The sequence below is a fragment of the Notothenia rossii genome (assembly GCF_949606895.1).
Source record: "Notothenia rossii genome assembly, chromosome: 6".
NCBI classification, from domain to species: Eukaryota; Metazoa; Chordata; class Actinopteri; order Perciformes; family Nototheniidae; genus Notothenia; species Notothenia rossii.
In genome coordinates, this window is record NC_136909.1 from 21,889,830 (window position 1) to 21,905,069 (window position 15,240).

Below are 15,240 nucleotides of genomic sequence, written 5' to 3' on the forward strand. Positions count from 1 at the left end.
ACACAGCACACTGAAAATAATTGTCTTGATGACAAATACATGCTGCAAGTATAATAAAAAATATTAGTAAGAGGAGTTATGTTTATCCCAACGGTAGGTCACATGTGGTTGGGATGTACGTGGGCTGCAACGTTTTAAGTTGTAAGCACCAGCCTGTGTACACAGATTCAGAGAGCAGTGTGGATATAAGGCTGACATTCGGACGTTGTCTTAGCTCTTTCCCCTGCTTTCACTCTTAATTCTAAACTTTATATTTACCAGACAGACGTGTTTCCTCAAATGTCAAACTATTCCTTTATGGTCTCAAACATTGCTATTATGTTATCCAGTATCAAGTCAAACGGCAAAATAATCTTATTTTAAACGACCAAGCTGCAGCATACCATGCATTTAGCTCCTGTTGATCTGAGGCATGAAGTCATATTAAGGACCCTCTCAAAGTCTTCTCCCAGTCACACTAATACAAGGATTGCTTGACCTCTGAGAGGCCATATTGCACTACTTAGTAGAAAATGCTCTCTAGCCCTTCTCTAGAGAGCTTTGAGTGGTCACCCAGAGATACAGAACCTTCAAAGAAAAATGTCAAGTGCTTTGCTCGCCGTGTTTTGAATTAATCAAGTGAAATGGAAAATTCTACATAGAGTATCTTTCTGACTATATTCAAAGTTACTCACAACATTAAAGATGAATTAGTGAGAGTGAGGTTTTTGTAAGAACATTATGATATTTAACAAGACGAGGAAGAATGTCAGAGATTGCATCTTCACAGGCAGGAGAAGTCGAGTGCTCACACTCAAGTTGCGTAGAGATACTCGCAACCCGCCAGCTCAAATAAACCCTGCTCTTTCCCTCAGATGTGCTCCAATTTCATTTCTGCTGGTGTAAAGCTATCAGGCATTTAGCTGTCTCCATCCACTTCAAACAACAACCGCATCTCTCAATGGGCCTCTCCCTATTAGCACATCCATGTACAGTTGATCCACATTTTGGCAGGGTCATAACTAATTCATATGATTTGAAGTCTGGGTTAGCGGATATCTCCCACACTTATATCTATGTAGTTCCTGACTGTATTCCTTTTAGCCCTGGTTGATTGTATTAAACTAATCAAATTGACATGGATCAAGTTAAAGTACAAATGCATGCTGCAGAGTTTCAGATCACATATAAGCACCAGCCAATTTCTATAGTTCAACAAGTGCTTATGCAATAACTATTAGTGGGATTTGCGTCACACTGGATAAACCTGAACAGCCTAAGCCTTCTTCTTCCACTGAGCAGCCTGCCTAGATACATCTGGCTGTTAAGTGCCTTGCTCAAAAGCAAATCAACAATATCGGTTGAGAAAAGACGAGGCGTTTACAGCTTATTGTTTTCATTAAAAAATGTGCCAAAGTGTATGTCAGTGGTCCCCAAACTACGGCCCGCGGGCCGGATACGGCCCGCCTCCACATTTGACCCGGCCCCTTGAACAATTTCCAATATCAGAGACGCATTACCTCCCCCCCTCCCCCCCCCCCCCGCATTATTATTTTTTCAGTCGGGCCACGCGATCGAGACCAATGCACGCATAGAACTGGGTGAAGTGAGCCTCCCCGACTGAATCCCTGAAATGTTTCCTCATGTCAATAAAGCTCATTTGAATTGAATTATGACGCTAAAAAAATGTTGCTAACGACCTCACTGTCTTTGCCCTAATCATAAAACGTGAACCTACCCCCCCCCCCAGAACGGAATAATGGCAAAAAGGTTAGGTAAGAGAAAAATTGATTCAGAATGCAGGGTATTTAACCTGCAGTGGACACACGATTATTTTTTTGTTCAATGCAAAGAAAAGGCTGTTTGTCTCATCTGTCAAGAGGCCGTGGCGGTATTCAAAGAATACAATCTGCGCCGACATTATGAATCCCATCACAAAGACAAGTATGATAGCTTGCGAGGCCAAATGCGAGCAGACAAACTAGCAAAGCTAAAAAGTGGACTGTTAGCTCAGCAGACTACATTTGTACGCCAAACTCAGCTGAACCATTCATCTGTTCGTGCCAGCCTCCGTGTTGCTCAACTGATAGCAAGCTGCGGTAAACCTTTCACTGAGGGAGAGTTTGTCAAGAAATGTCTGAATATTGTCGTGGAGGAGGTGTGTCCCGAGAAGAAAGATGTTTTTAATGCCGTGAGTCTGTCTTCGAGTACAATCACCAGACGCGTTGAAGAAATTGGGGGTAATGTATATGCCCAGCTGCAGCAGAAGACAAAAGAATTTGACTTTTTTTCATTAGCACTTGATGAGAGCACGGACGTGCAAGACACAGCGCAGCTTCTTATTTTTATTCGTGGAGTTAGCGCACATTTTGACATGTGCGAGGAGCTGGCAGCCCTCCAAAGTCTGAAAGGCACTACGACGGGGGAGGATATTTTCGGCAAAGTATGTCAAACCATCGAAGAGTTGGATCTGGACTGGGCAAAGCTTGCCAGCATCACGACTGACGGGGCTCCGAGTATGGTGGGCGCGACTCGGGGTCTGATAGGACGCATGAACCGGGAGATGGAAGAGCGGGGTCTCACCGCCCCGCTACAAGTGCACTGCCTAATTCACCAGCAAGCACTGTGCTGCAAAGTGTTGAAGTGGGATTCTGTCATGAAGGTGGTGGTATCATGCATAAACTTCATCAGAGCAAATGGACTTAAACACAGGCAGTTCCAACAATTCCTGTCTGACCTGGAGTCTGTGCACGGAGATGTATTATACTACACAGAGATCCGATGGCTGAGCCGCGGCAGAGTTTTGAGGCGTTTTTACGAGCTGCTACCTGAAATTAACGCATTTCTTCATTCAAAAGGCAAAACGGTCCCAGAGCTGATCGACCCAGAATGGAAATGGCACCTCGCATTTTTTACAGACGTGACAGAACTGCTGAACGGCCTTAACTTGCAGCTACAAGGCCAGGGGAAACTCATTTGCGACATGTATTCCCACATAAAAGCATTTGAGGTGAAACAAGCGCTGCTTTTGGAGCAAGTGAAAAAGCACAACTTCACCCATCTCCCTGCTACCCAAAAGCTTTCTGCAGAGAAACCAGCGGTCCCGTTCCCAGCTGAAAAGTGTGTGGAAGCACTAGAAATGCTGAAGGCGGAGTTCGGTGTGCGATTCCGTGAACTACATGTTCATGCAAAAGAAATCCGTCTTTTCCAGAACCCCTTTGTTGCCGACATCGATGAAGCCCAGCCTTCTTATCAGTTTGAGCTGGCCGAGTTACAGAGCTGTGATGTTCTGAAAGACTCATTCAAGCCCACCAGTCTCATTGACTTCTATGCCGCCCTCCCTCAAGACACGTACCCTAACATAAAAAAACACGCAATGAAGATGTCCACAGTTTTTGGCAGCACGTATATCTGCGAGCAAACCTTTTCACGCATGAAACACCTGAAAACTCAGAGGAGATCAAGATTGACAGATGAACATCTGCATCAGTGTTTGAGACTGGCTGTGACTAGAATGGAACCTGACATTGAACTTCTCACCAGCCAGATGCAGGCCCACAGTTCACACTGATGAACATACAGTACATAGGTAAGCTCACTATAAAAAATCCATCTCCACAACCATACTTGTATTGAAATGTATTGTGCTGTGTAGGTGCTGTATCACTTAGTTTGGTTTCTCAGCCTGCTTGCTTTGTGTTTTTCAGGGGGAAGTTGATGAGAGAGAGCAAACACTGGTGTCTACTAGGCTATAATACTGGAACTTACACAACTGGACTATAAGGAAAGAACACAAGAACTTTGAGAGACTGCTCATATGAGTCATTTAAGAGATTTTGCTGTGACAACTGAAGCTGAACTTTTACCAAGATTGTGCACAGCACAATAGAAGCATTGTTTCTGTGAAGAACCCAGAGAGGGTTATTTGGGTATTCATAATACTGTTATTACATATTTCCTGACTTTTTTTCTGTGAAGAACCCAGAGAGGGTTATTTGGGTATTCATAATACTGTTATTACATATTTCCTGACTCTTTTTCTGTGAAGAACCCAGAGAGGGTTATTTGGGTATTATTGATTTCATAATACTGTTATTACATATTTCCTGACTTTTTTTCTGTGAAGAACCCAGAGAGGGTTATTTGATTTTTATTGATTTCATAAATAGTGTTATTATATATTTCCTGAGTTAAATTTTTCTGTGAAGAACACAGAGGGGTTTATTTGATCTCAGAAAGGGTTATTCATATTTGCTTATGTGTGGCTTTTTGGAAAACAATAAATTCTTACATTTAGGCACCACTGCGATCGTCACACTTTTTCTGTTACAAACTGACCCGGCCCCCCATCAGAGAAGGGAAAAGTTATGTGGCCCTCACTGGAAAAAGTTTGGGGACCCCTGGTGTATGTGATTCAAACCAGTCTTAAATAGATCTGTTCAGTCTCTTCGCTGGATTCTTGGTCATGGAAAGCTGTTTCTCCTACATTACTGTATATGTGCAGCGCCGGGAGACAAAGGAAAAGGTGTTTTAGCATGCATGGACATGGACGGGGGCTGCTGAGCTCATGTGAGATGTTTAATGTATCTGACCCAAGGCAGACAGAGAGAATGTGTATTCCATTATCCACTGAAAGTGTGTGGAGGAACACTGGCTGACTGAATGCCTCTGTGATGGCAGATGTTGAGTCACCTGACTGGTTGGCTGGCTGGCTGTTGTTTTTGCGTTCTTCTCGTCTGGGGAATTGGTTATATGGCTGATTTGTCTGACTTGCTCTGGATAGCCCACCTTCTGCTTCCAAGAGGACAAAGCCACAATCCACACAAACGCACACTACACTAGGCTCTGTGTGTACATTGGCTCCCCAGAGTGTGGATATTAATGAGCGCCCTAGAGAATATGTATTCACTCTCTGTCTGTATCATAAACACTTTTGTCAAAATCAAAAACATTTGATGAAGTAAAATACCAATCTATGCTACACGTGTAACACGTTTTTGTCACCGTCTTTTTTTATTTATTTTCATATTTTTATCGTTTTTTTTATGTTGTATTCTTTTTTTTTTATTTAGCAACGAGCCATCAATTTATTTATAGCAACCCATTAACTATGGCTACACATTCATTAGCCAGAATTGATCTGTGTTGGCAGGAAAATCACTATTACATGTCACACAGCTTTGATACACATCACCCGTAAGCAAAGAGCTGCATGACCTCTATGATGTGACCACAGCTAACCTCAATATATCGCATTTCCTCTCTAGGGAATATCCCCTTTGTGAAGACATGGAATGCACATTTTCATCTCTCAGGTAGGAGAACCTCTACAAAGCCATTCGCTCCCCATGTGCATCGGCAACCCTCTCTTCATCTTACCCCACGAACAACAACAATATTCACGAAACTGTGTCTCAGAGCTTCTTAACATTTAACAACCTTTTATTGTGTCATACCCACTTAACGGGAAGAAACTCAGCTAACTGTTGATACAAACCATTTTTACCTAAACAAAACACAAGTCTAATCAGCCCTAAGCGAAATACGCATTTAGCACATAACTCACCGTAGCGATATTTTATACTTCATGCTATATGCACAAACCAGATAGTATATGAAAGCTGAGATTTCACAGATTCCATTGGTATAAGTATCATCACTGTGCAACCAAAACTCAAGGCAGTGAAAGCCAGGAAAGACAACACACAACTTCACTTTACTGGGCCAAAACGGCAAATATGTCTTAGCTGTTTTCTGATCAAAAGTTGTGTTCAATGGCATTAAAACGCGTATATAAACGCTGCTGAAGGTTAATCCAATGTCTGTGTCACTTTGAAATGATTACTGATAATCCATCATCATATTTATGGCAATAAACTTATTTTTCATATAGAGTGTAACGGAGTTTCTGGTTTTGGGCAAACTGCGTGCGCATCATTCTAACTCCTCAATGGTAATGTTTAGATCAGGGGTGTCAAACTCAAGACCCGCGGGCCAAATTCGGCCCACCTAATTGTCTGTGGCCCGCAAGAGCTTGCAAAGAATATAATACGTTTATTATACGGTTACATTACATATACGTTGCCGATAAACTACATGTCCCACAATGCATCTCGTTTTGTGACATGCGCACTGAAGAGACTTGCAATTATTTGCCCAAGACTTCTGCTTTCAGATGTAGTTAATTATGAAGTTATTACCCTATCCGATAATAATCCAATGCAGAGGCAATAATGTAATATACTACATTATTTTGTATATATTATATATTTATATATGTATATTTTTATATGGTCTTAAAGTTACAACTGGCCCTTTGAGTCAAACCATAATGCTGATGTGGCCAGCGATAAAATTGAGTTTGACACCCCTGGTTTAGATGGATTTAGGAACTTTCCCTCGATTCTATTGGCTCTAACGGTTAAAAAGAGGTGTCCATCACCCAAATCGACCAATGGGTTCCAGAGAAACGGCAAATACACCCAAATGCACCCAGAGGTGGGTTTCTTTTTCTAAACCTTTCTAAAAAGGTCAGATTTCACTTGTTTTGCATCAATCTTGATACAGGGTACTTATTATATGTTATAGTTTGGATTCCTAAAGGTTTTTGGCTACTATCCCGTCATTCAAGGGTGGTTTTCACTATAAGTAATGGGGTTTTTTTGGACGGAAGCAATAGTTTACATTTGTTTTACTATGTTCAATCTGAATTTACTTTAAAGTAAAAATATCTATATTGATTCTGACCTTTCTACATCCAACTCACAGATGTATCATTGCTTTGAGAAAAAAGATTATTAATTTACCCCTTTTAGAAGTGAAGATATAGTCCTTTGTTCTGGGCATGTGCACTTATTGTAAGTCGCTTTGGATAAAAGCGTCAGCTAAATGCAATGTAATGTAATGCATGTCATTTTCGAGCCTGAGGCCTGAAAAACAGGCTCTGGGTTTAACAGATTAAGCAGGATGTCTTGAAAAACCACAAAATAAACACTTAAGGAACAGCTGATCCAAGTGTGGCAGTGATCCAGACATGGGATTTCCCCCCAAAAAGAGTGTCTGTCTCATCTGTAATTGTATATAAATGAAAAAAAGATTTGTTTCAAGATGGTTAACTGTCTACAGAGGTGTTCTTTCGCTTAATACCTTGTCATTTAAATTAATTATCGACTTTTCAGGGGAAGTTTGACGTCTTTCACTGAGAGGTATGAAATAAAATAACAGATTTGTATTCATTTCCTTTGTAATAATGGCAAAAGAAACAATTGAGGCGCAATTAAACTGCTGTTTGTTAGAAAAGTACAACAAGCTTTTAGCTCCAACACTGCTTCTGATGACACACATCACACATTTACACCCCAGTGGGATATCATCTATTACTGCAGGCCTCTAGGTATCCATCAGACTCGCAACAAAAACAATAAGAAGAATCCACAGCAGAACAGCAACAAAGCGATGACACACAGCTGATGTCACTGAGAAAATATCTGATATGTGATTTGCTAAAGTTTCACTGTTGCCTGAACCCCTCCACTGCCAACAATTCAATCAGTTGGCAGTTGTGGCATTACTGCAACGCATCAATCTCACATTACACAAATGCTCTTTAAATGTTGAACTTTCCACAATTTAATTCTCTACAAAAAGGATAGAATTTGCTGTGTCAGATGTGTTATTAAGACGTGTTAGTAATTATGCTACATTGTTCATTAAAACTCAGTATCAACTTCCATCGTTGTCCATGCGTTTTAGGTCGCAAGGACAACTCTTTAAGAGATTGAGGACCATATGTCATTTTGTCTCATTAGATAGGTTTTTGTTATACAGCTTTGGAAGGATCCAAAGAGCTGCTTATCTGCAGAAGACCAAACAACCTAACACTTCGACTACTTAAGCCAGATGGATCTGACATGATTGACCCAACAGACACCACTTAGAAACTGAAAAATGTCACACATTGGCAGGTAAAACGTTCACAATTCACTTGTCCTACGGTGAAGTTGACGCCAACTCCTGACATACAAACCACACTGATCAAATGTAATGGATTACAAAAGCATTAAACTTCCTTTTATTTGCAAATCTATTAGATGAGGCACTCAACTAAAGACATAAACATTTAATTACATGAAAACATAATGATAATAATCCCACCCTGCTGTAGTGTACTCTAGCCACTAGCATCAAGTGCCATGAGGCTTTTGTGACATTTCAAATGTCAAGAGTCTGTCCTTGCATCCAATTTTAAATGACAGTGTGAGTTTAAACTTGAGCTATTTAGTCAGGGGACTCCATTTAAATGAATCCTATTTGGAAAAATAGTTCAATGTTTTTCATGGTTTTAAAGACTTTTGTGGCTTTTCTGACATCCCTTGCTGACGAGTCTGTCCTCTGCAGGGGACCAAGCAGTATACTTGGGCAAATGGCTTGAGTGGTGAGTAAAGAATGAGCTAATTGTCAAGTGTACTAAACTTTAAAAAAACTTCAACACTGTTTTCATATGAGAGAAGGCATATTATTGAACAGACCCAACACAGAAACACTGGCCCATATTAGTAGACATGTTGTAGGCCTCTCCCTATGTTGTTACTAAACCACACCGCCTTGAATGGTTACATACCGTGTCATTAGAAACATCCATGTTCCTTTCTTTATCCATGAAGCCAAATATGATTTACGAAGTGGCATTATAAAATGTGAAATTCAGAAATCGAGCAAAAGCAAGAATACACCAACAGCAGATTAATCCATTGCCAGGTCTGTGTCTACTCCCCCTCTGTGGAACAACACCACAGACAAGGCTGTTTTCAATTATAGACCCCAGACCCTTATCAAGAGGAGAACGTTTCACTGTTGCCTGAACCCCCCCACTGGCAGCTTCACTTTACCAGCATGAAGCAACACATTTCTTGGTGTCAACTTTGATATCCGACCACATTTTCATCATTTCCAGAATGGTTCAGCTCTCAGAGCATGGGAGAATGTATTGCTGCTTTAAAATTATGTGAATCCTTTGCATATTACTGAATTAAACACTGAAGTCTGTTTCAATGAAAAGTTTCTATGTGTGGAAATCTATTTTTTTGTTGGTCTCACTGTAGAATGTTAACATGAGCAAAATAACTCCAGACCATAACTGAGATAAGTTGAGAGAAAATCAACGGCGTGTTTGAGCTATTTACATGATGGCTTAAACCAACAACTCACCATTAAAATCCTTTCAAATGATAGAAGATTTTTTTCAGCTTTGATCAGAGGAATCAGTGTTTGACATTAGTATTCAGAAAAAAACATGTGAAATCTTTATATGATTAATAATACAAATAAGTAATTTTACAGTCCATAGATTATCAGAGAACAGGGGAAAATGGCAAAAAGTTTAATAGATTAAATACTATAGATCAAAGAGGCAATAATTAACATACATGAAGGCTTTCAAGGTTTAATTTTGTGTCTTGGTTCGCAAAGGATAAAAACTGCACTTTGCCACTGGTTTGGCAATGAGAGGTGTGTTAAAAGCTGTTAGAATCACAGTTTTAAGCTAAAGTAGGGGGGAAAATCCTGCTAGCATTAACTGATTTGATTTGGAATAAACGTCCCCTCTGTGGGACGAATAAAGGTATTCTGATTCTGATTTGCAAAAACGCAGCCTGAGCCACTGCTCAAACACCTTAATGCAATTCCATTCAGGGGGAAATTAAACAGACATTGATCTTTTGTTCCATCAGTTGAAAAAAGGAAATAGAGAGGCCTAAAATATATGACACCATGAGTTTTGCCAAACTAAGTAAACTCTTCACATCCAGGCAGGCCCATATTTGCTTTCAGTACAGCAACAGCATTTTAAATGTCAATGCGGCTGCAATGCATCTTGGTAATGTGGCACCCTAGGGATAGTGGTTTATAGCCACCATGTATTCGGTGCAAATCCTGAGTGCTTTCACATCTATACAGCTTTATACATCACCAGATACAACTCAGAGACACCAGGGAGTAGAGACACAAGAACACTGGGGGGAAAGTTAGACACAACTCTCCTCTCGGAAAGACTAGAAACACTCAGAGAGCAATAGGTACAGACGAGAAAGAGAAGCAAGTTTCTTGAAGAGAAAGCAAGAGCAAAGTTGGTAAATATCATCAAGTGTGGTCTACACTAACAGAAGATGTCCACAAAACAATTATAACGAGAAACAAATGTGCGTATAAATCGTTAAACCAAGTCCGATCAAAGCTCAATAAAGCATACAACAATGTATATGCATTTCTGAAACCTGCATTGTGCATCTTAATGTCCACTTCAGCAAGGAATTTAGGATTTTGTTTGTAATACATTTAACTATTTATTTACGCAACAACAAAATACTATTGTTATAAGTCTAGTATATGCATCTTCTGGCTCAATGGTGACCAATCAGTGACAACCATAGCTAGCTACATAATTAAACAAATTCTCAAAAAGTGAATTTCTCCACCATATATAGGGTATCATGTCCTATGTAACAAAATTACTCAAGCTGCGTTGTACATTGTATCTCAAAACGCCCGCCCCCCCGACACACACACGCACATATTCTGTTGTAAGCCAACAGAGACTATAAAGATATAGAGGCTAGGGTTGTTGTATGTAAAGAGTGAGCTGAAAAGATTCACACTCTGAAGAACATGTTATAAATTGAAATACCCTTTGTGATTTTATCACTCTCTATCAGTGTTTCCGCCAGGGGGGCGTCTTGCCGTCATTTGATGCCCTTATTACGCTCGGAACGCCCTGAACTCGAGCCGAGGGAATCCAACAAATAAATAATTTGAGAGAAGATCGAGAGTTTTTATCGCTTGAAATGACGAAAAGGAAAAAGGACAAGGACATCCCTCTGTTGGAGGGGCAAAGTAGTCTGGTGGGATTCTTTTTGCCGCCAGCAAAGCGTGTTCCTGTGATGTAAAGTGTACTGCCGGCGAGCCTTGACAGGGGGGTGCTAGTGGAGCAGGCGCGTGAACTGCGAGCACCGGAGCCTCGCAGCGGCGAAACTGAGGCTCCATGGTAAACTGTGGTAAAATGAAGGGCCGTTTAGGAGCCGAAAGAGCCGGCTCTTCTTAGTGAGCCGAGCCAAATGATCCGGAATTCCCATCACTAATAAATGTTCAAGTCACGTGACACGGCGTGACGTCACACAACCCCCCGCTCTCGGGGCGGACGCCCTCTCAGCCCTGGTCTGGCGGAAACACTGCTCCCTATACATCTCAGTTAGCCCAGTAAACTCAAAGAAGGTCAGGGTATGCTTGGTTAAATGTCACACACATTGTTACTCACTATAAAGAAAAGAATGAAATGCTTTAGAAACAGGATCAGCGTCATGCCCTTGTGATAGGAACACTGAGCTTACGCAGGCAAGGACAAAACCTGGAAAAAAAGCAGCAGGAGAAAGAGCACTTACCAGCTTTATGCTGCTCATGAGATGAGAAATATATTGTGTATTATGTATCAATTATTGAATTCACAAAGGAGTATATCAAAATAGGTTTGGTGGTTATTTTATAAAGACTTCTTATATTTTGAATTAGCAGTTAACATGCCTTTTGGAGATGAAAATCATTATCTTAATATTTATGTACCAAGCCCTAAAGTTTTAAACCAGGTTTTTTTAAGTTGTAGGCAAAAAGAAGACTTACAGTACAATAATTCAATATGATGGACAGACCTGCAGTCTCATTAAATTCTGACTCAAGGGAAATATGCTAGAGGGCATACCTCACTCATTTTGGCACAGGCGCTCAATATCAAGTTTGTGTACTGTAAAGATATGTTTAAGGTACTAAAGTTGGTAAGCGGAGTGCTGAAGCAGCGTATTAGATATTAAGTTCTCCAATGCCTATGTATTTTGCTGATTTGTTAGAAAAAGTATACTCTTATTGTAAATGTACCGGATCTTTCAACAATGTGACATAAATCCAACTAATCTCCTTCCATATATCCTCGGCCCATTCGTAGCTAGTTTGAGTCCTGGCAGTGGGTGTGTTTGACAAAGGGAGCAGGACAAGAGAAGAAAAATGGGTTAAAATGCCGATGAGATTTCATTCTCTTATGGTGCACTCACTGTATGGGGGTGGCATGGTTTTAGATTTTCAGGTCAGGCTAGCATGGTGATGATAAGTCAAGCAGACTCTGAGGGTAGACCTGTAGATCACAGTACGTTGCATGAAGTGTAGATTTAAGAAGAGGAACTTGTAATTTGTGCCTTCAGTGTCAGCATCCATAACCATTACAAAAAAAGACTAGGAACTGCTGATTTCTGAATATATAACACTCTTTGCAGCACATTACTGACCAAAGCAATTCTGTCTCAAATGGTCAAGGTTTATCATTTTGTGTTTCCATTTCCAACGTTTGTACTTTTGCAACTTTTGGAAGGAGAATATCTGACATGTTGAGCCTTGAGTTATATTGGGATAAATGATGCAAAGAGACAGGTAGGTCATACCGGGGGGAGGGGACGGAAGTAGGGCACAGTCATTTGATGCTCCAAGAAGCACTGCAGACACATCAGGGTTTTTTATATCACCTCTTGCATTTAGAAAAAAATATACTGACTACCACACTTCCCTTGCCCTGCCTTGCTGTGTGCATAGATAGCCAAGTAAAAAGGTGTGACACAACTAGCAAGGCATCTGCGCTTCCTGAATTGGGTCGCCTTCTTCAACTCTTTCCTTGCACAAAACAAACTGCTAAGCAAACTTTTCTTGGACTTCCAGTGGCGGCCGGCCCATAGGGGCGCTAGGGGCGCCGCCCCAACTCTTCCCACGTTACAAATTAAAATTAAAAAAATTAAAATTAAAAAATATATATATTTTTTTTAATATATTTTTTTAATTTTAATTTTTAATGAACAAGGTAAATATTATATAATTGGTATCAGTAAAATGTATAATCTACAATAAAATCTCGTTTAAAATGGTGTTACGATGTCTAAAGTTACTGATAAGTCACATGTTTCCTGCCTGGCCTTGACCGTGTATCATTACCCTCTCTCGTCTGGGCGCTAAGAGAGGAGCCCTCAACCAGTGCAGCAGCAGCCACTAGCAGCTGACTGTTGCTATCTGTAAGCTATGGCTCCGAAACATAATTTCAGCCAATCAGCGTCGTCAAATCTGATGATCACCGGGCGCCAATGTCAGCGCCCGGTGCAGGGTTATGGCTAGAAAGGATCCATCTTGTGTAAAACTCTCGCGAGAGTTTGCGAGTCACGTGGCTGAATGTTTACGTTTGAAAGGCAGCCTTTCAGTGACGATCGTTAACATCAGTGGGCCACAGCAAATGATGGTGAGAAGCTAAACTATCTATTAATTATGTCAATTACAGGGAGTGTGATTGTAACTGTGTAGCTGTGTCCAGGGGCGGACTGGGGGGAAAAAGTGGCCCGGGGATTAATTGACAGACAGGCCCATTTAATGCGCAGCATGTATCGGCCGGCCGGCGACGAAAGTATGTTACTTAAAGGAGAGGTGTCATGGCCATTTCCACTGATCATAATTCCATGAGGTTGAGGTATACTAAAATAGAAAAATACTGTGCAATTTTCCAAACTCACATTGGTTTCGCATACAGCATCTCTGTAAAGTATGTGTATTCAGCAGTATTCACTTTCTCCACTAAACGGCTCGCTGCAGCTCCCCCACCCCCCTCCCTGTGAGCCCAGTGTGGTCTGATTGGTCGGTACGTTGTGAATCGCGCTGAGCTCCGTGGAGGTGTGATTTCCTTGTTTAGCATTACACAGCCAAACACAGCCAAACTCAACCTGAACACACACAAAGTCACAGCCGAAGTAAAAACAATAAGTGTGGCTTGATACTGAGTAAGAAAAAGGTTTATAGGTTGATAAACGCTGTGAGAATGGGTCTGCAGAGAGAATTTCGCCGCGATCCCAACTGTCTGTTATCAGCCTGCAGCCAGGGAGGAGAGATCAGCAGGGCTGCCTGCACTGAGTGTGTGTATGGATTGGTCAATTTGGACCAATCAGCGGGGGCTTAACGTAACGGCTCCGCGGACGTAGCGGGGGCTTAACGTAACGGCTCCGCGGACGTAACGTAACGGCTCCACGGATTGGCCCATTTAGTTCCGGGTACGTGCTTTCGTAAGCACGTACCCGGAAGAATCAAATGGATGATGACGTTTCACCAAAGAGGCGTTTTGGGGAAGTATTTTTTGTGTTAAGAGTCTTACTCCCGACAGGGTGTACTTTGAGGGTTTTGACTCTGCAGACCGTTTACATGCAGAAAAACCTTCATAACACACAAGGGGACAGGTAATAACCGGAAAAGCATGACATGTCACCTTTAACAAAAAACCCTATGCATTTTATGTTATTTTGGACAATTATTCATATAGTAATCACATTACCTGAGCCCTTGAGTTGCCTAGAGCAAAATAGTTACAGCATATATTTAGTGATTTTAATGTTAACAGATCATTGATGCAATAACATTTTTGACCCAATTTGCCTGACTTGACACATGGAATAAAACATGGGCGTAGGAAGCATCCTCAATGTGGGTGAGACAATTTAACAGGGGTGTGGGCAGGTGGTGGACCTCACCTCCTCTAGGGGGTCCGGGGACAAGCTCCCCCGGGATTTTCTTTTTTAAATGTTGAAGTTAAATGCATCAATCTGGTGCACTTTCAGAGCAAAATTAGGGATTAAATCTATGGCAGTCAGTAGGGGCTTGGACTGTGAGCCGTACGGTCGCCGGTTCAAGTCCCCGACCATACCTACATTTGGAGTGTGGACTTCTACTTGGAGAGGTCCAAGTTCACCTCCTGCCCTGCCGTGGTGCCCTTGAGCAAGGCACCGGACACCCCCCTTCCCCCCTCACTCCCATTGCTACCCAGGCGCTGTAAAATAGCTGCCCACTGCTCCTAGTACTAGACTCCTGGTACTAGGATGGGTTAAAAGCAGAGAACACATTTCACTGTGTGTGCTGTGTGCTCTGCATGTGTGACCATTAAAGAGGGTTTCATCCCTCCCAATTCTTCTTCTTCTTCTTCAACACCCATATAAAACAGAACTGTAAACAGATTTACTTTTTCTTTCAACATTTATTTGAACAGCAAGTGGAGGCAAAAGTGACTGCACCCAAAACAATAAACCTGCTAGCTAACTAGCCTAAACTCAGTAACAGAATGTGGGCAACACGTTCTTCTCCACAGCCGCGCGACCTCTGAGTCAGACGTCACTTCCCCCTTTTCTATCCTACGGGTACAGCCGTACA

General features: G+C 41.5%; 2 protein-coding genes across 3 annotated transcripts in view; one reads left to right on the forward strand and one right to left on the reverse strand.

The window, feature by feature from the left end:
* The window catches only part of pde4d (phosphodiesterase 4D, cAMP-specific), a 184,822-nt gene that overhangs the window by 116,425 nt on the left and 53,157 nt on the right, over window positions 1–15,240 (reverse strand). The window lies entirely within an intron of this gene.
* Window positions 1,516–4,372, forward strand: LOC307044335 (general transcription factor II-I repeat domain-containing protein 2-like). Its single transcript, XM_079689454.1, has 2 exons — window positions 1,516–3,568; window positions 3,687–4,372. Exon 1 carries the CDS (start codon window positions 1,739–1,741, stop codon window positions 3,548–3,550), a length of 1,812 nt encoding a protein of 603 aa, XP_079545580.1. The 5' UTR covers window positions 1,516–1,738; the 3' UTR covers window positions 3,551–3,568; window positions 3,687–4,372.